This window comes from Xiphophorus hellerii, chromosome 1 (assembly GCF_003331165.1).
Source record: "Xiphophorus hellerii strain 12219 chromosome 1, Xiphophorus_hellerii-4.1, whole genome shotgun sequence".
Classification (NCBI taxonomy): domain Eukaryota; kingdom Metazoa; phylum Chordata; class Actinopteri; order Cyprinodontiformes; family Poeciliidae; genus Xiphophorus; species Xiphophorus hellerii.
The window spans coordinates 28,636,822-28,663,244 of NC_045672.1; the positions used below are offsets into that span (position 1 = coordinate 28,636,822).

Sequence of the window (26,423 nt, forward strand, 5' to 3'; positions counted from 1 at the left end):
ATTTTGGATAGAAGTTCCGATTTTGACCCCATTTTTGACGTTTACAGTCTTCTTATTTGATTGAACTCCTCCTAGGGATTTCGATTGATCGGCTTCAAACTTTTTCAGTCTGTTCATAAGGCATGGCCGATTTTTAGTTATCCAAATGGTGAGTTTTTGAGCATGCTGAAGGGGAGTTACCAGGGGTCAAAGTTCACCTACTCGCCAGGAAAAAATAAATTAATAAAATAAATTATCTCCTACACAAAAACTCACAGAGACACTAAACTTTCAGTGATTGATCATCATTGGGTGTCCTACAATACCCTATGGTCAAATGATGACATCACTTAGGCCATGCCCCCTGAGAACAGGAAGTGTCATATTTTACTGTGAACGGTCGCTATCTTACCCCTTTGACCTAATCAACATGAAACTGTGTCCAGAGACAGAACACATGTTGGTGTGTTGTGGATTCCAACCCCGACCGGCTTCAATGGAGCAGGTGGGTGTGGCGGCGTGGCGAAGTGACCTGTAACGCCGTTGCCATACGTCTGGCTCTGAATTCCACAGTTTCAGGCCGAGCTGCTCCAAACTCACTAGGATGGATCCTTATCCACCCGCCGACAAGTACCATAACAAACTTTGGTGGGCATGGCCTAATTTCTCTATAGCGCCCCCTAGAATATTTTAAATGATCAGCCCCAAGCCATGCTTTAACCTAGAATTACGAAACTTGGTACACATGTGTATCTTGCCAGGACGTACAAAAAAGTTTTGGAGCCATGGTCTAAACCCAACAGGAAGTTGGCCAATTTGGATCAAAGCCGTCATTTTCTCTTTTTTATAGACGTATCTGATCGAACTCCTCCTACAGTTTTTCACATACAGACTTCACAATCACTTAGCACACTCTTGATTGATCAAAGGTCAAAAGTTATCATAGGATTTCTACTACATCAAAGCATGTGGGCGTGGCTAAGTGTCAAACTTTGACTATTTGCTATGAAACATCAAGGTACAATAACTCCCACATTGAAGGTCACAGCTGCATAAGACTTCATATGTCTCACTACAAACAAGTCCTGATCACATTGTGATGGTCATTTTATGTCATCACGTTAGCCCCGCCCACTTCCAACAGGAAGTCACCTGTTTTTCCTGCTGTATGTCTTACTTTTGCTCTGTTGTTTATATGGGTTTAATCATGTGCAAACTGATATAAATGATAATATGATGAACTCTGTCAATGCTCACTGCTGGCTGAACCGTGTGGGCGTGGCCAAATGGCGAATATCAGTCCCTCGCCATATTCATACAATTGTCTTTAAATCACACATGGATTATCCGATTGGCACCAAACTCGATATGTAAGACCTTTGTTCACCTCTAAAGAGCCCCAGAGCATTGAAATGTAATTTGACTCCGCTGCTCCCCCTAGGGCCTAGGGTTAATCCGTCAACTATATCTCCTCGCTACATCGACCAGATTTTTTGTGAGTCGCCGAGGAGCGCTGCCGAACGCATCAATGTGTATCGCCTGGTGGACAGGCGCGGAAATTGCTTGACAGCTTCTGCGGTGGCTAGCGGGCAGCAGTGCTGGAAACTGCGCGAGAGCTTCTGCTGGGACCCCCACGGTGGCCAATAGGCCGGAGCGGCGCTGAGCTGCGAGGGCCATACGAGGCTGCTCGCAGCTTTAGTTATTCTTCTTCCACCCAAAAGTTATTCTTCTTCCACCCTAAGTTAATACATCAGCTGTATCTCCTCGCTGCATCGACCGATCTGCACCAGATTTTTTGTGAGTCGTCGGGGAGCGCTGCCGAACGCATTCATGTGTATCGCCTGGAGGACGAGCGGGGAAAATGGGTGACAGCTTCTGCGGTGGCTGGCGGTCAGCGGTGCGGGAACCCCCGCGGTGGCCAATAGCCCGGAGCGGCCCCGGAGGGCCGTACGAGGTTGCTCGCAACTTTAATGCATTTTATGGTCGCCCACACAGTCACGAAGACATGGAAAATAGTTGTACCGAACATTAAAATGAAATCTGAAGAAAACTATGACGGTATATTTTTAATGGCTGTCCATATATGTTGTACAAAGCAAGGTATTATTTAGTTTTGTGCTGTTATGGATTCTGTTTTCCTCTCTTTATCTGCTTACACGCACAGAGTTATGCAGCTTACATAACCCTGTTTTTACGTGACTTTCCCCAGTCACACATAAACAGACTCCTAGTACATTTCTGCTTCTGTAAAAAGTACACTTTTTACAGTAGCATTTGATTAAAAAAAGTGTACTCAAGTACCCAGTTATCAAGTTATCAATTATTTAATATCTAAAACATTACACAATTAGAGGGCCCAAAATATATAAAGTTCAGTGGAAATGTTGGTATTTTAAAGACAAAATGACAATTTTGTTCAAATAATAGTGATGCTTCACAATAAAATTACTTGAGTAAAAGTAAAAAGTTCAGCATAGTAAGAGTAGTCTTAAAAGTACATTTGTGTTTCGAAAAGTTACTCAAATATATTTGAGTAAATGTAATTAGTCACTCCCAAACTCTGCCCTTCTCAGGGAACAAGAGAAGGAACTGTTAAGGAAATAAATTAATCTTATTTTGATATGAGACAAACGAATCAGAAATAACACCTAGAACGTATTCTGTTATTATGTTTATTCAGGAGTCAAGGAAAAGAATGATTGTTGAGATTCTAGCTGAGAGAGGGCCCATGGCTGACATGGTGAACGATGAGCAGAACCGTCTGCATTGTGAGCAGCACCAGAACTCCTGATGGATCTCCTTCAGGAAGAAGCAGAGAGATGGCTGACCCCCACAGAGAAGAGTTCAGCCAAACATCAGAGGAAAAATAAATGCTGGTGTGCTCAAACAGAGCAACCTCTTTTCTTAAACCCAACACACACACATGCACCCCCCCCCCACACACACACATGTTGTAGTTTACATGGTGTTGTGGCCCGGATAAAAACCTGTGCTAACTTCAATTTAATTGAAACAAAGAACAACCAGAAATGTGATAAACTTCAGACACAGAGTGAAAATAACACAATGAGATGAAAACTTTTGCCTCTATTATACTGTTATAAAGAACATTAGCACTGCCCTGCACATTTTAAAGTATCAGAACACCTGATACAAACGATAGCATTAGCTCATCCATTAATCAGACATTTATTGAGGCCAGGTGTATGACAGAAGGAAACACCTGAAACATGCAGAACAGACAGACCTGAGGACTGAGTGGTTTAAAGTATTTCACTGACACTTTCAGATTACAGATTTCCAAATGAAAGCATCCGTAAGTGAACACATTCATTATTCAATAAACCAAACAGTTTAAAAATAATTGTTAGGGTTACTATTAAGAAGAACCTAATATGTCATGTTTGTTCATTTCTACCTTGTAGTACATACAAGGTACTCCACTCACTGTTTAGTTGAAGAATCTTCAGTGTGATATGAAACCAAAAAATAAAATGGCTCCAAAACTTTCAATCTGTATCCTATTTTTGTAGCTTTGTTCTATTAAGATTATGTTGAGTTTATTTTAAGCCCCAAACAAACAATCAATTTTATTGTCTCTGGGATGTGAAAATATGAGATTTGATTAAATTAGAACTACACAGAGTAGAAGGAACACAGCTTTCATAACAATCAAACATATTTTGTTTATTCAAAACAGTAATATACAGATTGTTCTTGCATATCAATGCTATAAGAACAGCCAGATTTTGTTAAATGAATGTATTTGGCCGGGTGTTCCTGCTCCAGAAAGGTGAAGGTCTCTGGTCATCCTGAAGTTGTGAACCCACTGGGAGTCTGAAGGAAGACACTGAAACAAGAGGCCTGCAGGATGGTCTGCTGTGACAGCTTAACATCTGAAAACATACATGATAGAAACATTAATTAATGTGCGGCGACAACAAGCTGTACTTTTGAAAAAAAAAACAACAAAGGTTTCATAGTAGTCATATTTAATAAATTAGAATGAGTTCCAAAGAGGCTTATTAGATTAAAAGTACCTTTTGAAAATAACATTTAAGCAGGTGATCAACATATTTTTCACCGCTGATGTAATATTCTAATCCTCAATGCCATGTTTTCATTAACTAAGAAATCAACATTAACTTAAATAAAAGCTTTAAATGGTCTGTGTAATAATTACTCTATAAAGGGTTTATCTGAGAGCTGAGTTTCTGAAATATACTTACTTTTCATTAACACAGCAGTAATCAAACCACTTATAAAAAAGAACAATCTGGACAAATCACTAATGCAGAATTACAGGCCGATCTCCAACCTCCCATTCATCAGCAAAGTTATTGAAAAAGCTGTGTGTAAACAATTAACTAGCTTCCTAACTATAACCAACCGCTTTGACTCCTTCCAGTCTGGCTTTCGTGCTCACCACAGCACAGAGACCGCCCTCGTAAAAGTGTTCAATGACATCCATATAAATACGGACTGTGAGAGAACCACAGTGCTGGTTCTGTTGGACCTCAGTGCAGCTTTTGACACTGTTGACCATGACATATTACTGAATCGACCGGAGAGTTGGGTCGGACTCTCCGGTCCAGTGCTTAACTGGTTTGAATCTTACATAAAGAACAGGGATTTCTTTGTTTCAATTGAAAACTTTTCATCAAAGAGGTCAAAGGTCACATGTGGGGTACCCCAAGGTTCAATCCTAGGACCCCTTTTATTCAATATTTATATGCTCCCACTAGCTCAGGTTATAACAGGAAATAATATTAGCTACTATAACTATGCAGATGACACACAGTTCTACATTACGATGTCACCAGGTGACTCAGAGCCCATCCAATCACTGAACAGATGCTTAGAACAGATAAATGTGTGGATGTGCCAAAACTTTCTCCAGTTGAACAGAAACAAAACTGAAGTTATTATTTTTGGACCTAAAGAGGAACGATCTAGAGTCAATGCACTGCTTCAGTTATTACAACTGAAAACCAGCGATCAGGCCCGAAACCTGGGAGTAGTGATGGACTCTGACCTGAACCTCCAGAGCCACATAAAGACAGTTACAAAGTCGGCCTTCTATCACCTGAAGAACATTTCCAGTATTAAAGGACTAATGTCTCAGCCAGATCTAGAGAAACTCATCCATGCGTTCATCTTCAGTCGTATTGATTATTGCAACAGCGTCTTCACAGGTCTGTCCAACAAATCAATCAAACAGCTGCAGCTGATCCAGAATGCTGCTGCTCGCGTTCTCACTAAAACCAGGAAGATAGAGCACATAACACCGGTTTTAAAGTCCCTACACTGGCTCCCTGTAGCTCAAAGAATAGACTTTAAAATACTGTTGTTAGTTTACAAATCACTGAACGGCTTAGCACCACAATACATTAAAGATCTGCTGTTGTTGTATCAACCTTCCAGATCTCTCAGGTCTTCTGGTTCTGGTTCTGCTCTGCATCCCCAGAACCAGAACCAAACAAGGAGAAGCAGCTTTCAGCATCTATGCACCACAAATTTGGAACAAACTTCCAGAAAACTGTAAAACAGCTGAAACATTGACTTCTTTTAAATCTCAACTAAAAACCCACCTGTTTAGAATTGCATTTGAAACTTAATCAATTACAAATTTATTGATGGAACTTGACTTAATGCTGTGTTTTGATTATTGATTCTATGTTGCATTGTGTTTCTGTGTTTGTAATGATGTAAAGCACTTTGAAATGCCTTGCTACTGAAATGTGCTATACAAATAAAATTTGATTGATTGATTGATTGAACACTCAGGTGCCCAAACGTCTTGAGACCAAGATCTAGTTTTTCTCTCACCAGCCGGCTGAGATCTACCTCATGACACAAACACATAACAATTGTAAATTGAACTTTATTGACTTATTTTATATGCAAATATACATCAGTTATAGCAGAAATATTAAGGTAATAGAAAACCTAATGCAGTTTCTTCCTCAGTGAGATTCTGACACTGGGAGGAGGTTATTGGTTTCTCAGTCAGAAGCTGGTTGCAAACCTGAGGCCAGCAGGTGTCAGTCAGTTATAGCAGATCTGAACTCTGGCTTGATGACCTCAATATGAGAAATTTCATACTGATAGGAGGAACCACAGAGCTCTGTGCCACATCTTGTGAAGTTGGGATATTTTTCCTCCAACAGGTTCCAGAGGAATCACCTCAAAGATGGAGAAGCTGGGATGGCAAAACTGAGCAAGAGGTTTGGTACCCCACAACTTACTGAGACTATGTTCCCACATTCAGGGCGTAACTGAACCTTTTGCGGTATCTGTCTGTGTTTCCCCATCAATGTGCTCTATCTACTGGGAGCATGTTGATGGGGGAGGGGAGAATGCGTGCTCACACTCAACCTGGAACCAGTGCTCTCTTCTTGCACACAGAGGGACTAAACTCAGGAACAAGAAAACAGGACACAGAATGGAACAACAGCTTAAGTGGCATATCAGTTGAAACACATGAGGATGATGAGGTATTGCAGGTAATATCACAAAGTGTCCAAGAATACAATAAAAACATGAGGCAGCCAAAGTGAGAGAAACTGAACAGGACATAATAAACCAAGAAAGGATAATACTACAGGACTAGGCTAAAAAAGTAAGTAGGAATGCACAGCGAACAAAATGCAAGAATAAACTAAGAAAGTTAATGCATAGACAATTAAGCTATATGCCAAAGCCTTTTGCACAATCATTTATAGAGGGGACTGAACAAATTATGGCAAGACCATTACTGAATCAAAAACAGTAGATTATGATAAGTAAAAAAAATATAAAGGAAATAAAAATTCAGGAATGGGAACACAACTAACTGAAAATTGACCTCAAGGAAAAATTAAGATGGCCATAACTATGAAGCATGATTTTCCCAGCAGAGGTAAGTGAAGGAGCAAAAAAAATGTGATAAGCTAAGAAAGGCACTACTTCAACATATTTTAATCAGGTAAAAGTAAGCAGTATCCATCCAAGAATTTACTCAAGTAAGAGTAAAGAAAAAGTTTAAAATATTTGGTAAAAAGGTTACTCAAGTATTCAAGTAGGTATTTGGCAGCAACAGCTAAATACCTATAATGAGTAAAGCAAGTTCTGAGAAGTCAGCTCAGTGTCCAGGCAGTCAACAGCTGTGCTTTGCCAGTAATCAGCAACTCTAATGGGGTTCAAAGTTGCCCAAGGGAGGAAATTCAGACCACTAAGGTTAAAACATGAAAGCTCCTCACCACACATGTTGGATTCCACTCCAAGTCCACTATCCACAGGCTAAACACTAAACGCACAGAAGGAGCAGTGATCTGGTGAGCATCAGTGCTATCATCAAAGATGAAATATTGCAATATTTCAAAAGATTTCAGTCCTAGGAATAGCTAGGATACTGCAAAAATCCCTCAAGCTCCCAGGACTCTGGTATAGGATCTGAGCTTGAGATGAAGAGCCACCCAGGAGAGAGAGGGCTGGGTAAAAGAGTGGCTTATAAATATATATTCACTACAAGAGCGTTGAGCATATATTTAATGTTAGCAGTAATTGTTACTTTTACTACCTGTATTCTAATTCACTCAAAGGCACCCTTACATTGACTTTCTTTAGATCTGTTTCTGGAAAAGATTTTGAAAATAATTTATGATTTTTCTTCAATTTCACAGTTATGGAATACTTAGTCTATCAGAAAAAAAAATCATTTTATGATTGAAATATGACAAAGTGTTCAAAGCATATATTATTGTCTCTTGTAAGACAATGTAAAATACTTCCTTGTGAGAGATTAACTGTTTTTGTTGTTCAGTGTAAACCTGGAGATACATGGTTACTTCCTCTTTTAAATTTCCATCTTTGATCCTCTTTTTGTGCTCTTTATAGCTTAGAGTTCTTATTTGCACTGTTTTTAATTCGATTGTAGTGGGAATTTGTGCATTTAATTGGAATTGGAATAAAGTGCTTTCTATTTCACTTTTCAGATTATGAGTTTTGCTTTCCAAAAGCAGGGCTTTTTATGTGCTTTCCATTATGAACGTGTTACCTTTAAGGGGACAATCAACTTGAAGTTTCCAGAGAATCAGGTGCTTGAACCGGATGTGTTCCGGGTGGATGCTGCCGCCTCTAGTAGAGTATATAAAGGTATGGGCTGACACGGCATGACCTCCGTGTTCCCAAACATCCCGGGGGAAGTGCAGTTGAAACGTCGTCTCTGACGGAGCGGACAGGCGCGAGGTGCGGTTGTTTGTTTTGTTGTGTTCTTAATTAGCCTAGCTTCCTCCGGAAACTGTGACGGGCTTTCTCGTCCGTTTACCTCGCGCTTGATGTGTGGAATATTTAAAGAAGTTCACAAGAAAGCTGACAGCAGCCAAGCATAATTGGCCCCAAACGGAGATTTAATTGCTTCACCGATTACCTAATTTCCCCTTTCTGACGGCATGAATCTGAGCCAGCCGCCAGGAGAGTCAGCTGGATGAAAAGACAGTTTTTTACCGCATTTCTGTGTGTTTTGTTAGGTTTTGAGCTCCTATTGTCTGCGGTTCTGTACCGTCTGTAAATGCACCGTCACTGCGCTGGCAGCCGCCCAGACTGCGCTCAACCTGCCCGGGTTGAGACCAGTAGCTCCTCATTCCTCCTCCTGTTACCCTGTTCCTCCTCTTCCAGGAGTTCTCATCATGGTGCAGCTGTCTCCGTCTCATACCCTGCCTGTGACACAGGACTCAGCTGATGGGGAGGACAGGCATGGGGATCAGCTAGATACTATTAGTAGCCCGAAGGTGGAGGACCTGCCAGAGGGGCTGAACAGCCCTCAGGTCAGTCTGGAGGTGTCCACAGCCTACCATGGCTATGAAACATATATAGAAGATGGCCTCATCTGCCTGAAGCACAAAGTCCGTAACTTGGAGAAAAAGAAGGTAAAGTGTTTGCTGTGTACCAGCAAACACTGCAGGAAACATGTCTCCTGCACTGTTCATCATGCATCTTATTTACCCTCAGCTGAAGCTGAAGGACTACCAGAAGAGGCTGAGCCAGGGGGAGGTGCTCAACAAAGATCAGATGGTGAGACCAAGTTGCTAAGCAAATAGGTACTTGAAAAATGGCAAGTTCTTATTTCTATGTCTTCAGACGAATATGTTTTGTGCTGTAGGTTGCTGTAGAGAAGTATGACGAGGTGCTCCATAACCTGGAGTTTGCACGGGAGCTGCACAAAACCTTGGATGGTCTTACCCAGAATGCAAGTGTTCTTTATGTTTGCTCAGTTCCAGGGCTGTAGGGAACTTCTTTTGTATTTCATGAACTTGATAAATTAACACTTTGACATTCGACCATAAATTGCAATATATGCATGTCATTTTTATTAAAAAATATTTTTTGACATTTGTTGCTATTCCCACTGTTGTGGCAGTATGGTCTGAAACACATCAATTGTGAGAAAATTGAGCTCCTCTGACTCCTCCCAGGGCTAACTAGAAACAATCAATCAGAGCCAGGAGGTGGGACTAAGCCCTGTCAATAAGTCTTGTGTGGTACTGCTCATCCAAACCTCTCCCCTTGTTTTCTGCTGCCGCTGCAGCTTTCCCCCCCCCATCAGCAGGTCTTATTGTGAATGCTCAGGCTAGTTAGCATAGCCACCAATAACGGTGGATATGCGGTTTTCCTGTAACAGTAAGTTGTTTCACAAGATTGATTGACAGTGCTAAGACCCTCCTCCTGGTTCTGATTGGTTGTTTCTGGTTGAAGTTTTGCATTTCTTCAGATGGCAATATTGACTTGGGGAGGTGGAGAAGAACAATCTTTTTAAATAATCTGTCTCATAACAAACTGTCACGACATGGTGACAGTTTTAACAAATATGTAAAAACATTTTTATTATAAAAATGACATGTTTCAGCTTTAAAGTGAAACTTGCCTCCAGATCAACTTTTTTTTTGCTGATAAACTAAATAGCTTGTGTAAGGTTTTGTTTTTGTTTCGGTGCAAATTTTGCCATTTTTGTGCAATTATTTTAGTTTGACATTATTTACCTTAAAAATGTTTTACTGCTGGTCTCTTGGGTCAAACGGTTCTTAGGCAGTTGAATATTCCTGTGGTTGCAGCGGTACGGTACAATCGCAGCACTCCCTCCCTCCCAACCTCTCTCTCTCTCTGTTGCCTGCCTTGTGGTGAGTCAGGAACTGTAGCGAGTGTCGCCATGGCGAATAGCGAGCATTGGTCGATAGCTTTACTCAGCTTTACAAGTACGTGATTTATTTGCAATGTGGACACGGAGTGGAATGGATCTGCTCCGCTCTGACTGTTGGTGAAGGTTTGATATTGAACTGATGACTGTCAGACTGAGGAAGGAGGAGAAGCTAATGGAGGCTAATGGCCGTTCTCACTGCTAGCGCTCCTTAGCAGGTTGAAGCTGAGCTGCAGAGCATTGTCACCAACAACAGAGTTTCTAGATTTATCTATAGCTGTTGTTTTAAAAATGTCACTAGGAGTCTGAAAAATTGATAAATATAGCAACAAAGTGGACAAGGTGACTAAGTGCTTCTTTCGTCCTGATCAGCCTCACTAATCCCTCCCTCATCCCCACATTCGGCCTTGGCCCTGCCTACTTTGCTGAAATTTTTCAAAATTTGCTAGATTATGCTTTCAGAGGTGGGTTAGTTGCATCCATCCATCCATTTTCTTACACCGTTATCCCTTTGGGGTTGGGAGGGGTGCTGTTGACTATCTCAACCTGTCAATGGGCGAGAGGCAGGTTAGTTACACTTTAAGTTAATTGCTTACATGGTTGCAAAGGAAATCCTATCCTGTTTTGGCGTCCAGGGCGAACAACCCCGCTGGTTCCAAAGCTCCGCCTTAGAGTGGCAGTCCCCAGCCAAGCTCTGCCCTGTGGGGGCTGCACTTAGCAAACACCTGGTGGAACTGCATGTCTGCTGAGCTTATAATATGAACTACAACACTGTTGCAACAGAATTGTCATAACAACTACAATGTTATGATGTACTGAATAGGGAGTGTCTCTATGAGGTTATTAAAGAAACAGAGGCCAAAATCAAACATTGGATACAGCTGTGAAAGCAAGTTTCTTTTAAGATGTTTCTGATCTATACAGCATTTTTATTACTGAAGGTAATATAGTTACTTGATGGTACGATTTTATAGCACAATGTGCCTGAATGCATAATATGGCCCCCACCCCCAGTTAAAAAAAACAACTAACCATTATTGAGTTTTGGGGAAAAATTAGATGAATATAATGAATAGTATTGACATTAAGAATACTTCTGTAGAGTTAGATTTCTTTGGTATTGACCATGCACATTAACATTTCTGTAAATGCACCAGAATTAGCCAAAAGCTATTTTCCTCTCTTGTTCCTGGACAATGAGTGAACATCTTGCCTGCAGTTGCTGAAGGCACAGAAGAAGGTGGTTAAAAAGGAACAAATTGCAAAGATGGAGACTGAGAGGAGGCGTCTGGCCCTGGTGCTTCAGTTTCAACACCTTCTTGGTGGCCTACAACAGGAGCACATAAGGAAAGACATCATGGCAGGACGCAATCATGCACCCTACATCCCAGCTCACCAGCTGCACAGCCTGAACCAGCTTGCTGCTGTGATGGGGGTCAAAAGGGATGGCAGAATGAGGTGAGGTGCCACTCTACACATGACTTTTCATTTTCTATACTCACTATTTTGAGCAACCACAGCTATACTGCAGAAATGATTAAATAATGTTCTTAACTTAGTGTTGTTGCAGGTACTTTTCAACTCTATTGGTTGAAAAGTTTGTTGGCCTGTGGTTGACCCCTCATGAAGGCAAAACAACACAGAACATTATTGTTGTTGTTGGCCAAAATAACTCGTTTCAGCCTGACAGCCAAGAGTCCAGAAGTAATAATTCCAGTTGTATTCTAGATAACTGGGTGCTGTTTACGTTACACAGCACGGAGTATTGACTTCTCAATACAGCTCTTTGTATTTGTCACAAAATTGTTTTTAGTATTTGTGAATGTGGGCCTTTTCCCCACAAAATCTTCAAGCTGCTTAGTTCTTGCAGCTGAAAAGAAAAACATTTTCTGTTGGGGGGTGGGGGATGCTTTCATGTTTCAAACAATTTCAAGTATAGAGTAGCTTCCCCCACAGGCTAGTTTTGCAGAAAAGTGTAAACCATCTGAATGCCACCTGTTGACATCTTATAGCTCCTCTTTGCTTTGTGCTGCAGCTTGGCGGAGCAGATGGACCAAGCTGCCCTCGTCTACATAGACCTTCTGGATGGGAGGGACAAACCTGTGGCTGGATCCACATGTGAGTTATACTGTCACAGATAATTGTCATGTCTGGGAAAAAGCTTTTGAGATTTGTTTTAAGGTGCACTTGTTTTGCTTTCATAGAATAACCAGACTTTAAATGGCATACTTGATGTTTGAACTCATAATGCCATGTTGAAGAAGATCATTTCTATAATTCAGGAGGATGTGGAAGGATGATGACTTCATGTCTGCAAAATTTTATGGGTCAGGAGTTGACGTGTTCAGAATGATGCAGAGTTATGTTCACCTGTGGTGCAGCTGGAACTGGTGGAGAAGGTTTGCTCTGCACAAACATCCCTGTTGTTGTTGCAGGTACTTTTCTTGGTAGGAGAGTTAATACCTGATCCAGCTATAGCCCATAGCAGAATTTGGGGAGAAGCTTCTTAGCTGGATTTATGAGTGGAGAGTCAGCTGGGATTAATGACCTTCGACCGAGTGTCCCATCTCTCTTTATTCCATAAACTAACTTATTAGCAACCAGAGTTCTCACTGACCACACTTGTTAACAGATGCTCTCCTCTTTTTCACAACGGGCTCTTGGAATTTGCCCAGGTTTAATTCACCTTCTCTAATTTAGCATTAAAACAATATTAATACAAGTATTTTGCATTGGGTCTTCTTCAATTATTCAAAATGTTTAGATTCATTCTTTAAAACTTTCTGCAGGCTGGAAACTTATTTCCCCCTTTTTCAGGAAGCCTGCTGTTCCTGTTTCATGACACTGTCTCTGTCTGACTATGATTTCTTATGATTAAATACAGAAACAGAATTAAAGCAAAGCTTGCATGACACAAAACATAAAAGTACAATTTCAGTGATCTTATTGAAGTTTGATTCTACTATTAGGTCCCAGGGGTGTCAAACTCCAGTCCTCAAGGGTTGGTGTCCTGCAACTTTTAGATGTGCCTCTGCTGCACCACACCTGAATAGAATAAGTAGGTTATTAGCAAGGCTCTGGAGAACTTATCTACACAAGGAAGAGGTAATTAAGCCATCTGTTTTAAGCCAGTGTTTTGTACCTGTGGCACATCTAAAAACTGCAGGACACCGGCCCTTGAGGACTGGAGTTTGACACCTGTGCTTTAGACCCACCATCTATAGGGGTTGGACAATGAAACTGAAACACCTGGTTTTAGACCACAATAACTTACTAGTATGGTGTAGGGCCTCCTTTTGCGGCCAATACAGCGTCAATTCGTCTTGGGAATGACATATACAAGTCCTGCACAGTGGTCAGAGGGATTTTAAGCCATTCTTCTTGCAGGATAGTGGCCAGGTCACGACGTGATGCTGGTGGAGGAAAATGTTTCCTGACTTTCTCCTCCAAAACACCCCAAAGTGGCTCAATAATATATAGATCTGGTGACTGTGCAGGCCATGGGAGATGTTCAACTTCACTTTCATGTTCATCAAACCAATCTTTCACCAGTCTTGCTGTGTGTATTGGTGCATTGTCATCCTGATACACGGCACTTCCTTCAGGATACAATGTTTGAACCAGAATGGTTCGGTAGTCCTTGACAGTGACGCGCCCATCTAGCACAAGTATGGGGCCAAGGGAATGCCATGATATGGCAGCCCAAACCATCACTGATCCACCCCCATGCTTCACTCTGGGCATGCAACAGTCTGGGTGGTACGCTTCTTTGGGGCTTCTCCACACCGTAACTCTCCCAGATGTGGGGAAAACAGTAAAGGTGGACTCATCAGAGAACAATACATGTTTCACATTGTCCACAGCCCAAGATTTGCGCTCCTTGCACCATTGAAACCGACGTTTGGCATTGGCACGAGTGACCAAAGGTTTGGCTATAGCAGCCCGGCCGTGTATATTGACCCTGTGGAGCTCCCGACGGACAGTTTTGGTGGAAACAGGAGAGTTGAGGTGCACATTTAATTCTGCCGTGATTTGGGCAGCCGTGGTTTTATGTTTTTTGGATACAATCCGGGTTAGCACCCGAACATCCCTTTCAGACAGCTTCCTCTTGCGTCCACAGTTAATCCTGTTGGATGTGGTTCGTCCTTCTTAGTGGTATGCTGACATTACCCTGGATACCGTGGCTCTTGATACATCACAAAGACTTGCTGTCTTGGTCACAGATGCGCCAGCAAGACGTGCACCAACAATTTGTCCTCTTTTGAACTCTGGTATGTCACCCATAATGTTGTGTGCATTGCAATATTTTGAGCAAAACTGGGCTCTTACCCTGCTAATTGGACCTTCACACTCTGCTCTTATTGGTTCAATGTGCAATTAATGAAGATTGGCCACCAGGCTGGTCCAATTTAGCCATGAAACCTCCCACACTAAAATGAGAGGTGTTTCAGTTTCATTGTCCAACCCCTGTAATCCTGTGTAGATGCATCTAATAAATGTCTGGAGAGGAATGAGCTGACTGGTGTCTCCTTAATCAGAAAATAACACAATTTTTGAAACTTAATCTTTAGGAAATAAGTTAAAATACTTTTAATAGATTCTAAAAGGTGTGGGCTGGTTTAAGAAAAACTTCTTAGAGAACATGATCTACTGCATGAAGTTTGCATTTTCCAAAGAGGCAGTGAGGGATGTAAATGATTTTGAGCATTTCATCATGTCATGATGTTAATCCAGGGTACCTCTCTGTGTATTATAAGCCTGGTGGGCCACCAAGCTTTCTCCTCACTTACCCCCACCAGGCTTAGATTTTTTTTTTTCCAAATATTGTTTTTTGTACATCAGGAACAGTGATGGTAAAGACTGATTAAGATCGGTTTATAACTAAGGCATTGAACTAGGCTTGAGGGCATGCTCACCAACTGTGCTTATACCTGTCTATTGGCTTCACATGATATTTAAAAATGATGATGCCTACTCTTGCACCTCTGAATTTGTACCTTAACATTTCTTTACTTAACAAAAACACTGTGGGCTGCTGGTGAACTGCACTGGCCACCAGACTTGGCAGAATTTCTGGTGGAAAGTAATATATTACAGTAATAGAACTGTTGTATTAAAAAAACATACCTGGAGTGTTGTTTGGTTGTTGTCCACTGGTGTGGACTGGTGAGGTGTCCAGAATACTATTCTGCATCTGGCACCAGCTGCATCATCTGGAGATGTGCACTAGTCCACTCACTACTACCCTACAAGGATTAGGCAGGTGCACATTATGGATGAATCATGTAAAAGTTTGTTATACGTTGCATATCAACTGTAGTTTTCAAACATTGTTGCCCTGTGGAGAGTGACAGGTGGCACTCTCAACCAAAGTTACCATGCTGTGATATACTGTATATATCAATCATTGGCTCACTGTACTAGAAGCTTTTTAATGTTTTGAAATAATAACTTTTTGAAAATGTTTGTATGCCTTTGGTAACCTGTCTGTTGTTACTTCAGATAAGCTGTTGAAAGATGAGCTCATCAGACTGTTAAAGTACAATTTCTTCAGTTGTCTCCCGCCTCCACCCAAGGCTTCAGAGTTGTCTCTGACCTCAGCCAACCCGAGTGGTAAGATCATGGTAGCATAAAACCATTAAGTGGACTTCAAAATGTTTAGAAACTCAGGCCCATATTTGCCTCTATGCAGGTATGTTTAGATTTCATAAGAAAAGCTAAATGGAGCTGGATGGTTTACTGTTTTGCCAGGCTGCCAAACTTTATTGGCTGCTTTTTATGCAAATTTCTACAACAAAAAGTGCTTTGTAGGATTAAAAATTGTTTACTTTTAATCTCATAGGATCTGGAAGACCATTCCAGAAAATAAAGTACTGTAGTTATGGTGTGTTAGTTTGATGGCTGGTTCATCAGAACCAAGGAGTCTGGAGGGCCGGCATCCTGCATGTTCTAGTTCTCTCCCTGGTGGTAGTAACAACTTTCTCAGTATGTCAATGTTCTTTTCAGGACTTCTAATGAGCCATCATTTGATCCAGGTGTGTTAAACCAGCTAGAGAACTAGAACATGCAGGATGCCGGCCCTACTGCTTTAGATACTGCACTTTCACATTTCTGTTTTTTTTTTTTTCTGCTTCTTGGCATTTAATTTTTTTTCTTTTGTGCCCTGCTGTCAGCCTTAAAATCGATGCCTAAAGAAAATTCAAAGGAGGTAAAATATTCAATCTTTTCACCTATGTAGTTTTCTGTGACTGCAGTTATGCTCAAAAACCTTCTTACCTATTGGGTTTACCTCAGCTTTTCAACAGGCTCTACCTGACTGATTTGGAAACTTTGAACAGTCAGAACTGGAAGGAGGACTTTCAGGCTGTGAGAGAGCAGGAGCCTCCAGATAGCTGGGATTCAGAATTCCCAGATGGACCTCTGTCACCTCAAATTGCAGTTAACAAACCATGGAAAGGGGCTGCCACTTTCATACCCAAGGTTGTCCAAGTCCCCTCTAAAAAACACTCTACTGAAAGCAAACAGGTGAGCTTGAACATGTCCAGAATGGATTCAACTTGAACAATAAATGACTCTTTCAAATTCTACACCTACAGTTCACCTAAAATGTTGTTTGCTAATGATTATGTGACTTTATAAAATTATCTCCAGAGAAAAGAGAAGAAAACCAAAGGACAGCAAAATGCCAAGTTGGTGAGTGTGTAACATCTAGCTGACTGAAGAACTGTTTCTCCATGCTTCTCTGCTGTGAGACTGTATTTCTGGTTCCCTACAGCCCAACCAAATGAATTTACTTGTGGAAGTTTTCAGCTCCCCCTCTGCCTTACCCAAAGACCCCGTACTGCGGAAGCAGCACCTTGAGGACCTCATGACTAAGATCCATGGCTCCTTCAGTTTTATGCAGGTGGTCTTTAACTGTGTGTAAATCTAGTAAGTAGGGATAACTCATTTTCCTATTTCCCAATGAAGGTGAGCAGATGTTCATCTTGACATAACGATTTCAGGCTGCTGGAACTTGTTTAAAAGCTATAATCATGCACACAGTGTACTGGTCTCTGAACATGTAAACATAAAGAGCATCAGTACTCTAGTTTGACAATAATACCAGTAATTGTTTTACTGGTAATATTTGAAATTACCAAAATTACCCAGAAGAGAGGGAAGATTTTGTTGGAACCTGAGTATATCAAACCGATCACTATGGGATTGAGTTTTGGTAACCTATTGGAGTTTAAAACTACATATTAGCATCACCAGGTTGAGTGATAAATGAACTGAAGTGAATGCCTCTTCATCATAGCACCTGTTAAAGAGATGGATATACCGGAACATCCTAAAAAAAACAAATCTGAAAAAGTTTCAGATGTTTGGTCATTAATTTAATAAAGGTGAATCTTTCTGTTTTTATATAGATTCTTGCACTTGGCTGAAAATGAGCATCCAAAATGCAGTGTCTCAGAAAATGCAAATTTTATATACTGGTTATAAAAAGGATAATTTAAACAAGAATGTTAGGCTTCTGAAAATAATGTTCATGTTCATCAATGTGCCATGACAATGAGACCATCAGCCTGTGGTCCTGCTGAGGTGTGATAAGAAGCCCAGATTGCTTTAACTGCCTTCAGGTCATCATTCACTGGTAAATAAGCCAGCTGTTGTTTACAGGACTCCCTCCTAGATGGTGAGACCTCTGAGACCAACCGTACTCCCAGGCTAAATAGGCGCTCATCTGGAGCACTCTCTCCTCTAGGTAACAGAAAACACAGCCAGTCAGTTTTGTGGTCATTTTTCACTCTGATTTAATTACATTTATGGATGGTTAATGACTAAAAATGCCATAGTAGCAATGTACTGTGCTTAGATTTTGTTGTGGTCAGAAACTTGCATACATTCTTCATGGGCATAAATGGTATATTTAGACTTATAATGATGTAGGGGAACTGTTAGGGTGGATGTCAGGCCCTCGTATCATCCTCATGGAGTCTTTGTCTGGTAGTTTGAGAAGAAACATGGTAGTATTGTGGTAGTTGACTCCACTGGAGTCAACAGTCCTGCTGCTGGGTTATTATCCTCCCACAGTCCTTATGATCTTAAGTTTTGTCTGAGTAAACGGTAGCAGCAAGTGGTTTTTACAACTGTTTTGAATATCTGGTGGGTCACTATCAGGATAGATTGGTCTTATTTGACACTGTATTTTCTTTTTCTTAAACGGGCAATTCAAAGTGAGCAGGACCAGAACCTCTGAAGATGAGGAACTATAGGGTTGATTGCTAGGGCTGTCAACCTTTTTGTTATCTTTTTATTATTTTAACCTATTCTGTTCTTCCATTTTTTTTCAACAACCAGCCCAGGGATGCCTGAGAAGCCCTTCTGATATCCTGGCCAAAACAATGCATGTAAGATAGTATTTTCTTATTTGTACTACTGCAGTGTTGGTCACTCTAATATGTATAATAGGGCACTCTAGTTTGTGCCCTGTTCTTCTGTAATTATCCATTTGTTATAGAATAATTTGAATTTCTTGTTTTTCCACATTCAGTCTACCCCATTACCTCCCAGGCTGATGGATCGCAAAGCCAGTGTGACAGTTGTTGATTCAAACGTGGAGACTGGAGCCCTGGAGCCATCCTCAAACAACCACTCCCAAGTAAGTTCCAATACTGCTATTTACACCAAACTGGCTCAGACTTTTCTTCTTTTACTCTGCTTATGCTGTCATCTTGTTGTAGGTGTCAATAAAGCTGGTTGACAGAAAAGGGTATTCCTCACCACCACTTTTCCACGGGGAGGCTACCATTGCAGACCAGGAAGAGAACTGTGTAAAGTAGACTTCTTGGTCAAGTTGACAGAAAATTACTCTAAAGCATTATTTATTAATAAATGACCAACACGTTTAATCTTTCTCAGACTCCAGGAACCGAGTCAGGGAAGCAGTCTCCCTGTAACGGACTGAGATCCAACACCTCCACTCCACCTCAGGCAGACTCTTTCTCTACACCTCCCATGAGGCGAGCTCTCACTACATCTCAGTTTCACTCTGTAAGTTTTTCACAACTTAATCCACTAACCTCTGTCATATATTTCTAAGAGTTTTGAACGTACATACCCTGATTCTGCTGTAACACCCAAATTTCCCCACTCTGGGACAATAAACGATATTTCTATACCATTTCATCAGTTGCTCCTGAGTCTGATTCACTGACTGAACACTTTGTCCTGCACTCTGGAGGTCACTTTTTCATCACTCTGAGGTTTTTGAGTTATTCTTTTTTTTTTTTAAAAAAAAGCATATTTGAAATGAAACAAATGTAGGCTTTAATCCTTTTTTATCACACTTTGTAATGTGATCTTAAGTTCCTGGGTCAGACTTGCATCCTCCAGGCTACAGTGAGCGTCACCTGCCTCCGTTTCATCTTTTGTCCTATCACCAGTGCTCTTTTTCCAAGGCCTAAGATTGCAAGACAATCCAATGATCAATGACTTTTACCTAATTTTTCATCTTATCATTTTATACTTTGGGCATGTTTACTTGTTTTATGAGAAGGCAGTTGTTCTGAGAAACAGGGCCAGCTAAAGGCATAAGCAAACTACTTGGCTGCTTAGGGCCCCAGGGCTACAAGAGGGCCCATAAACTTTCAGTTTTCGGGCCAATTACTGATTGCGGATCTTTAAGATGCCTTACCTTCCGGTTCCAATTTTGGAAGAGGAAAATTTTCTTTGCCTGAAATGTTGCTAAATAAAGCAAGAAATTGGCTGAGTTGTCAACATTGGAGTGATTAGTTTTAACTGCAAACATGCGGACATGATCTGATGGGCCGTCTGTCAGTAAAACGTCTCACTGTAGAGCAGAAGAGGACAGTGGGTGATATTTTAAACCCACTAAAGTCCCCTCCCAATTTTTTATATTTAAATGGTTTTCCAGTGTTAAATGTCCTTTTGAAATTAGTTTATTGACCTCTGAGAGGGTGTATTTGCATTGTTATACAAATTTTATGCCATTAACAATTGTCTAAAATAACAACATTAAAGTTTATCGCAATAATTTCTAGGACAGTTTAGTTGCCAAGCAAAATTTATCATGACGGGCCTGGTTTTGGCTCATCACTGATCTCCCAAAGTTCTGAAAATTGGTGCAGATAAATTGGATGGTTCATGAATTCATCCTGTAAGATACAAGGATATACAGTGAACAGCACTGTCAGAGATGCAATAAGTTTATAGCAGGTCTGTGAATGATCTAATCATCTGACTTTTGATTTCAGCAATCCACATTATTAGCAGAAATGGAGGGGCCCAAAACTGAATTTTGCCTAGGGCCCCACAGAGGCTTGATTGAAAATCTTGACCAATTTCTTCAGCTCTCTTTTGTCAATTTCATATTTTCTGCAGGTCTTCAAGGTGGCCACATCTTCACCCCAAAATGGAGAACTGCACTACAAATCCCACACTGCAGTTTGTTCCGGGTCCAAGTACAGCACCGCCAGCACCCAAACACCCCCAGAGTTTGCGCCCCCAGATGATGAGCCTCAGATGGGTATGTGCAGACTCATGGAGCCTATAAAGTATTTGCAAAGTTCTTCATACCTTTATTATTGCATGGAATTTGTTTCTCCACATAGTGTATCAGTCAGAATACTCGGCTGTTAATGGTGGACAGATGTTCCTGTCCCCTGGCCAGACAGGTGGAGGTTTGAATCGAAGCAGTCAGTCCTACAGTAGAGGATCTGTCAGAGGTATGGCACGTGGTGGCAAGGGACTGGCTCAGAACTGTCGGTCCTCTGGGTGGCACAGAGGTATCCAGCCTCGACTCACTTCCTTTCTTTCCCCCACCATGCATGTTTAACTTCTCGATGATCTGTTCTAATTAAGGAATGCAATAAACATGACCGTCCTTTAAAAGTTCAAATGACTATTCCTGAGGTTTCTCTGGTTGATTTCTTCTCTTCAGGAGGATCCTACATCCCTCCCTCTCACCTCAGGGAGTCTGTTCCTCTTCTCTATGCAGCTAGAGTAAGTCGGTATCTAAGGTTTATGATCCTAGATGAACTCTGATGGAATGCATCCTAAATTGGTGTAGAGATAATCCAGCTCATTAGAGCAACCTGTTTGCCCTCAACTGATTCTGAGGGCAAACAAACAAATCTCTTAGATTCATGCAAACATTTTAGGTTGATGTTTGACATTGTCAACCATTCTTCATGGGTCCCCCCCTCCCCTAAGCATTTGTTCTCTTCTCAGGACTCAGGATATCAACACGTATACAGGCGAGGAGGAGTAAAGCATGGCTCTGGTAAGAACATCAGGCAAAATCCATTCCCCATTCCAGCATGATCTTCCTCTACCTGCTGTACTACTGCAGCTCAAATAATTACGATGTATAAAAATGCAATATGTCTTGCCAGTCATCTCCAAGAGAAACTCTTCTAGAATCATCACACAGCGATGTATTAAAAGCCTTTGTTTCTTGTAATTTTGATGATTTTGTCTACAGCTAATAAAAACACAGAATCTGGTGTCACAGAAAATTTGAATACTGTGAGATCATTAATGGAAACTTATGGTGCCACACCATAATCAACTAATTAACTCAAAACTCCTGCAAAGAGCCATTAAATGCTCTCTTAAAAGCTACATTTAGCTCAATGTCCAGTTCAGAGATGATACTCATGGAGGTTTTTTTTGGTGAATTAGTTTTACACCGTGTTCCAAATTATTATGCAAGTGATATTTTCTCAGATTTTCTTAAATGTTCAATGCAAATGATGGTCAGTATAATTTCCAAGTCATGAACTATTACAGTATAAATCAAATTTTACTGAACAAAGCTCCACATAACATTTTTTTTTCAAAAATAAAAAACTCAAAATGCACTTTTCCAAATTATTATGCACAGCAGATTTTCTAAACATTTTATGTTTAGAAAACATTTTATGTTTAGAAACTCCGTTTGGAGTTATAAAGAACTCCAAACGGTCATTCTTAGAATGTGTAACATTAAGTGGTCACATGTACTAAAATCAAAAGCTATTTCAATCAAAAACATCTTAACAGACCGAGTTACATGTTAACATTGGACCCCTTCTTTGATATCACCTGCACAATTCTTGCATCCATTGAACTTGTGAGTTTGTGGATAGTTTCTGCTTGAATTTCTTTGCAGGATGTCAGAATACCTTCCCAGAGCTGCTGTTTTGATATGAACTGCATTCCAACCTCAGATCTTCTGCTTGAGGAAACTCCAAAGGTTCTCAATAGGGTTGAGGTTAGAGGAGGATGGTAACCACACCATGAGTTTCTCTCTTTGCAGCATGAGATGGTGGATTGTTATGATGAAGATGATTTTGCTACGGAAGGTACGGCTCTTCTTTTTGAACCATGAAAGAAAGTGATCAGTCAGAAAGTCCATATTTTATTTCCTGAGGTCATTTTCACACCTTCGGGGACTCTGAAGGGGCCGACCAGCTCTTTCCCCATGATTTCAGCCTAAAAAATGAGTCCACCACCTCCTTGCTGACGTCACAGACGTGTAGGGATGTAGTGGCCATCCACCACCAATCCACTACTGCATTCATCTGGACCATCCAGGGTTGCACAGCAGTCATCAGTGAACAAGTCTGTTAGAAAATTAATGTTCATGTACGGCTGGGCCCACTGCGGCCGCTTCTGCTTGTGAGCTCTGGTTAGGAGTGGTCGAATAGTAGGTTCATGCACCGCAAACCTCTGGAGGATCCTCTGCCTTGAAGTACCAGAGGCACCAGCAGCTTCAAATAACTGTTTGCTGCTTTGAAAGGGCATTTTAACAGCTGCTCTCTTAATCCGATGAAGTTGTCTAACAGAAACCTTCCTCATTATGCCTTTGTCTGTACAAACCCATCTTTGTTCTGAATCAGCCACAAATCTCTTCACAGTACGATAACGCTTCAGTTTTAGGTAAATATCTAATGTTTTCATAACTTGTCATACAGCACTATACTATCTGATGATTTTCGTCAGCAGAGAGATCCTTTTTCTTTCCCATATTGCTTGAAAACTGTGGACTGCTTAATAATGTGGAACATCCTTCTTGAGTAGATTTCCTTTAATTGAGCTCATCAGACAATCTAATCAACCCAGCTCTCTGAAATTAATTATAGTGATTCAACGAGCCCTGACGCACAATACCATCTATAAATTTTATAGCACAACAAAACATTTATTCTTTATGACACTTGAATCCAATTTGCATTATAATTTGGAACACAGTGTAGTTACCTTTGTGATGTACTCTATGCAGATGTGCAGACATTTTCAACTACACACAGCGGTCAGGTGTGTGAATTGTAAACTGACAAAATGATGGCTGCCTGTAGGTTTTTCCCGTCAGCCTTCCAAATGGACAATAACTTTAAGCATACAAGTCTAGCGTGGTTACAAAGTGGCATAAGGTGTTTTTGTGGCCATCACAAATCCCTGATCTCCAAGTCCTATGGCGAAATTGTGGGCAGATCTGAAAAGGTGCTTCCTAGCCAGGAGGCCTACAAACCTGACTGCTGGAGTTCTGACCCATTCCTCCTGACAGAACTGGTGGAACTCAAACTGTTGAGAGAAGTTTGAGGACGAAAACTGAAAAAATGTGATCCAAGTTAAACAGTTTAAACCACAATTATCCCTTATACTGAACAAATTTGTACACACTTCCGAAAGCTACAAAACATCTCTTTACAAAATTCTTTGCTGCGTTTTCTCTCATTTAGAAATAAATAGAAATAATTCAGGTAATTCTAACTGACCTAAAACAAAAGTTTGGTCTGATTTTAACTTCAAAGTGAGAAAGAAATGTCTCTATTCAGTCTGTGTAAACTTCTAGTTTCAATTGTATGCGTTACTGTCACATACAATTGTAAGTAACCAGTCTGTAAGTAACCTTTTCAGGGGTGGTTGCTGCAGCAACCAACCTTTTCAGAGATGGGTCAGAGGGCATTTTATACCCTATCCTCAGTGTGTGGTGAGTCACTGAGACACCTGGCAGGTCATCTGTCTTCCTATAATTGGGTAGGCTTTACAATATATATGTAAAAGACATTTATTGAGTTTTTAAGAGAATTTTCTGATGAATATGTTTATGTGCTGGAGACTCTACTGAAAGTAGCAAAGCAATGACTGTGTAATGAGTCTTCAGTTCTCTTTTGAATGGAATTGATGAATAAATTATTCTAATTTGCTGATAAACACTTGGGTATATTTTCTTCGCAATCACATTCTGCAAGAAGGTCTCAATTTGTTCATCATTAAAAAATTTTTTTAAAACTCGTCTTAAACTGATGCTACCATATTCATCAAGGCTGTTGCTTCATAAGTCTCACAACTGTTTATCTGAAATTCTCATCGACATGTTGCCATCCTTGGGGTCTAAAACGATCTTTTATTTGTTTCTGTGCAGCAGCCTGGAGTGACTCTTCCCAGGTGAGCAGTCCAGACCGGGACAGAGCCTTTACTGTTGTGGACTCTGGTCATGGGGATTCCTTATCTGTATCGACAGTGGAGGTCCCACTTACTCCACACAGCCATCCGCCTACAGCCTTACTCCCCATGCCGCTTTACCCGCTCTCACAGCCACTGCGTGTGGCCTTCACTGCCTCTCGCACCGCCAACTTTGCACCCGGCAACCTTGACCAGCCCATTGTGTTCGACCAACTGCATAGCAACCTGGGGGAGATGTACGACACTCACATTGGTCGGTTCACCTGTCCTGTGAACGGAACGTACGTTTTCATTTTTCACATCCTGAAGCTGGCCATCAGCGTCCCCCTCTATGTTAACCTCATGCGCAACGAGGAGGTGATGGTATCTGCGTATGCCAATGATGGAGCCCCTGATCATGAGACCGCCAGCAATCATGCCATTTTGCCTCTTTTTCAAGGAGACCAGGTGTGGCTCAGGCTGCACCGTGGTGCCATCTATGGCAGCACGTGGAAGTACAGCACGTTTTCAGGCTTCTTACTTTATCAGGACTGAACTGTGAAGGCTGGGTGAAGGCCACCTTCCTCCAGCATGGTTTGCTTACAGCTTATATTTCAGAACTGGTCAGGCAGCATGCCTGTGTATCAAATCTATGAAAACCAAAAACGGTTCCCAACTAAATGGTGCTGTCTACACTTAAAGCCATTTCCGTTTGGGAAGTTAAAAATGGTTATCATACAGCTACTGTAGTCAACTATTTTTTTTATTTATTTTTTTTCTTTCGTCTGATGCTGGCTCAGCTGGACCGAGCTGTCGTCACAGAGATGTTAAACCCACAGGTCCTGCAAGCAAAGAACAACAAGGTGGCCACTCTTATGGAGTATTCTAAATGTGTTTTTTGTTCTGAATGGCTTTTGGAAGATTTTCAGACCATGTTGAGTGAATATCTTCCTCATCAGGGACATTACTGGCATCATTCTACTGGAGCCTGGCCTCTAAAGGATTCCTGCTGATGTGAAACATACAGCTAAGGAGATGAGTTGTGTTTTTTTGGTGGTGGGTATGGTGTTGTACATGAGAGTGCTACCAAAAGGTAGCACTACTGATATGACTGTCAAGAGGTCCTTTGTTGCCTAAATAAAATATAAGCAGTATCCTTTGAGTCGTTAGTTGTCTATAAAGGCTACAGGGTGGTTTATGTTGCAGTTGTAATTCTTGGCCTTGCTCTCAACATGATCCATGCTGCTTTAACCAAATTGGTTGTCCTTTAAAGCTTTTCCATAAACTTTTCTTTATAAAATTTAAATATAATAGCCCTCATGTCCATATTTGACAGGTGAACCAAGTTTTAGAAGTGGCATTTAAATAAAGCAATACTTCCTTCATGTTTTATACAGCACTACTTTACTTTTCCAAATTACATAGATTACTTTATGAAGAGCACCATTTTCTCTCAAATTTCCTAGTTTTCTGCTTCAAAGTATGGATATCTAAGTTAAAGCAAGGAGCCAACCTGTGGATAATTATTCTTTTATATGCATTGAGTTACATGGTGAGGGTAGTCTGGAACAGATGGGTTTTAGGTCTGGTCTTAAAGACACAAAACAGCAGTAGTTAACAATATTGTATGTGGAGCTATAATCAGAATACAATCAGATTATTTCAGTTGTGAACCATGTGAAATGCAAATGATGGGTCGAGGTCATCGGTTAAGGGAGACCTGTTATTTATTGTTTTTATCAGAACAAGTTTTAATTCTTAAAACCCATCAGCCATTTTCTTCTCTTCGGCTTACAGAGGTGCCCAAAATCAGTCCTCGAGAACCGGTATC

General features: G+C 40.9%; 1 protein-coding gene across 3 annotated transcripts; it reads left to right on the plus strand.

Moving 5' to 3' along the window:
- Positions 1 to 8,061: 8,061 nt before the first annotated feature.
- Positions 8,062 to 25,754, plus strand: caprin2 (caprin family member 2). Of its 3 annotated transcripts, none has more exons than XM_032558497.1 (21): positions 8,062 to 8,208; positions 8,638 to 8,888; positions 8,971 to 9,033; positions 9,122 to 9,208; positions 11,373 to 11,611; positions 12,189 to 12,271; positions 15,656 to 15,766; positions 16,327 to 16,361; positions 16,448 to 16,678; positions 16,805 to 16,846; positions 16,929 to 17,057; positions 17,819 to 17,903; positions 18,500 to 18,549; positions 18,693 to 18,800; positions 18,883 to 18,972; positions 19,061 to 19,192; positions 20,543 to 20,687; positions 20,773 to 20,946; positions 21,102 to 21,163; positions 21,392 to 21,443; positions 24,573 to 25,754. In XM_032558497.1, exons 2-21 carry the CDS (start codon positions 8,649 to 8,651, stop codon positions 25,145 to 25,147), a joined length of 2,733 nt encoding a protein of 910 aa, XP_032414388.1. In that variant the 5' UTR covers positions 8,062 to 8,208; positions 8,638 to 8,648; the 3' UTR covers positions 25,148 to 25,754. The 3 variants fall into 3 exon arrangements, with proteins under 3 accessions (XP_032414388.1, XP_032414397.1, XP_032414406.1); XM_032558506.1 differs by having other exon boundaries at positions 20,773 to 20,886; XM_032558515.1 differs by having other exon boundaries at positions 8,638 to 8,786.
- The last annotated feature ends 669 nt before the right edge of the window (positions 25,755 to 26,423 follow it).

Coding starts and splice junctions, on each gene's coding strand:
- caprin2 (XM_032558497.1), top strand. CDS start 8,649: ATGGTGCAGCTGTCTCCGTCTCATACCCTGCCTGTGACACAGGACTCA. Junction 18,801..18,882: donor CCTCAAACAACCACTCCCAA/GTAAGTTCCAAT, acceptor ATCTTGTTGTAG/GTGTCAATAAAGCTGGTTGA. Junction 21,164..21,391: donor CTCTTCTCTATGCAGCTAGA/GTAAGTCGGTAT, acceptor TTCTCTTCTCAG/GACTCAGGATATCAACACGT.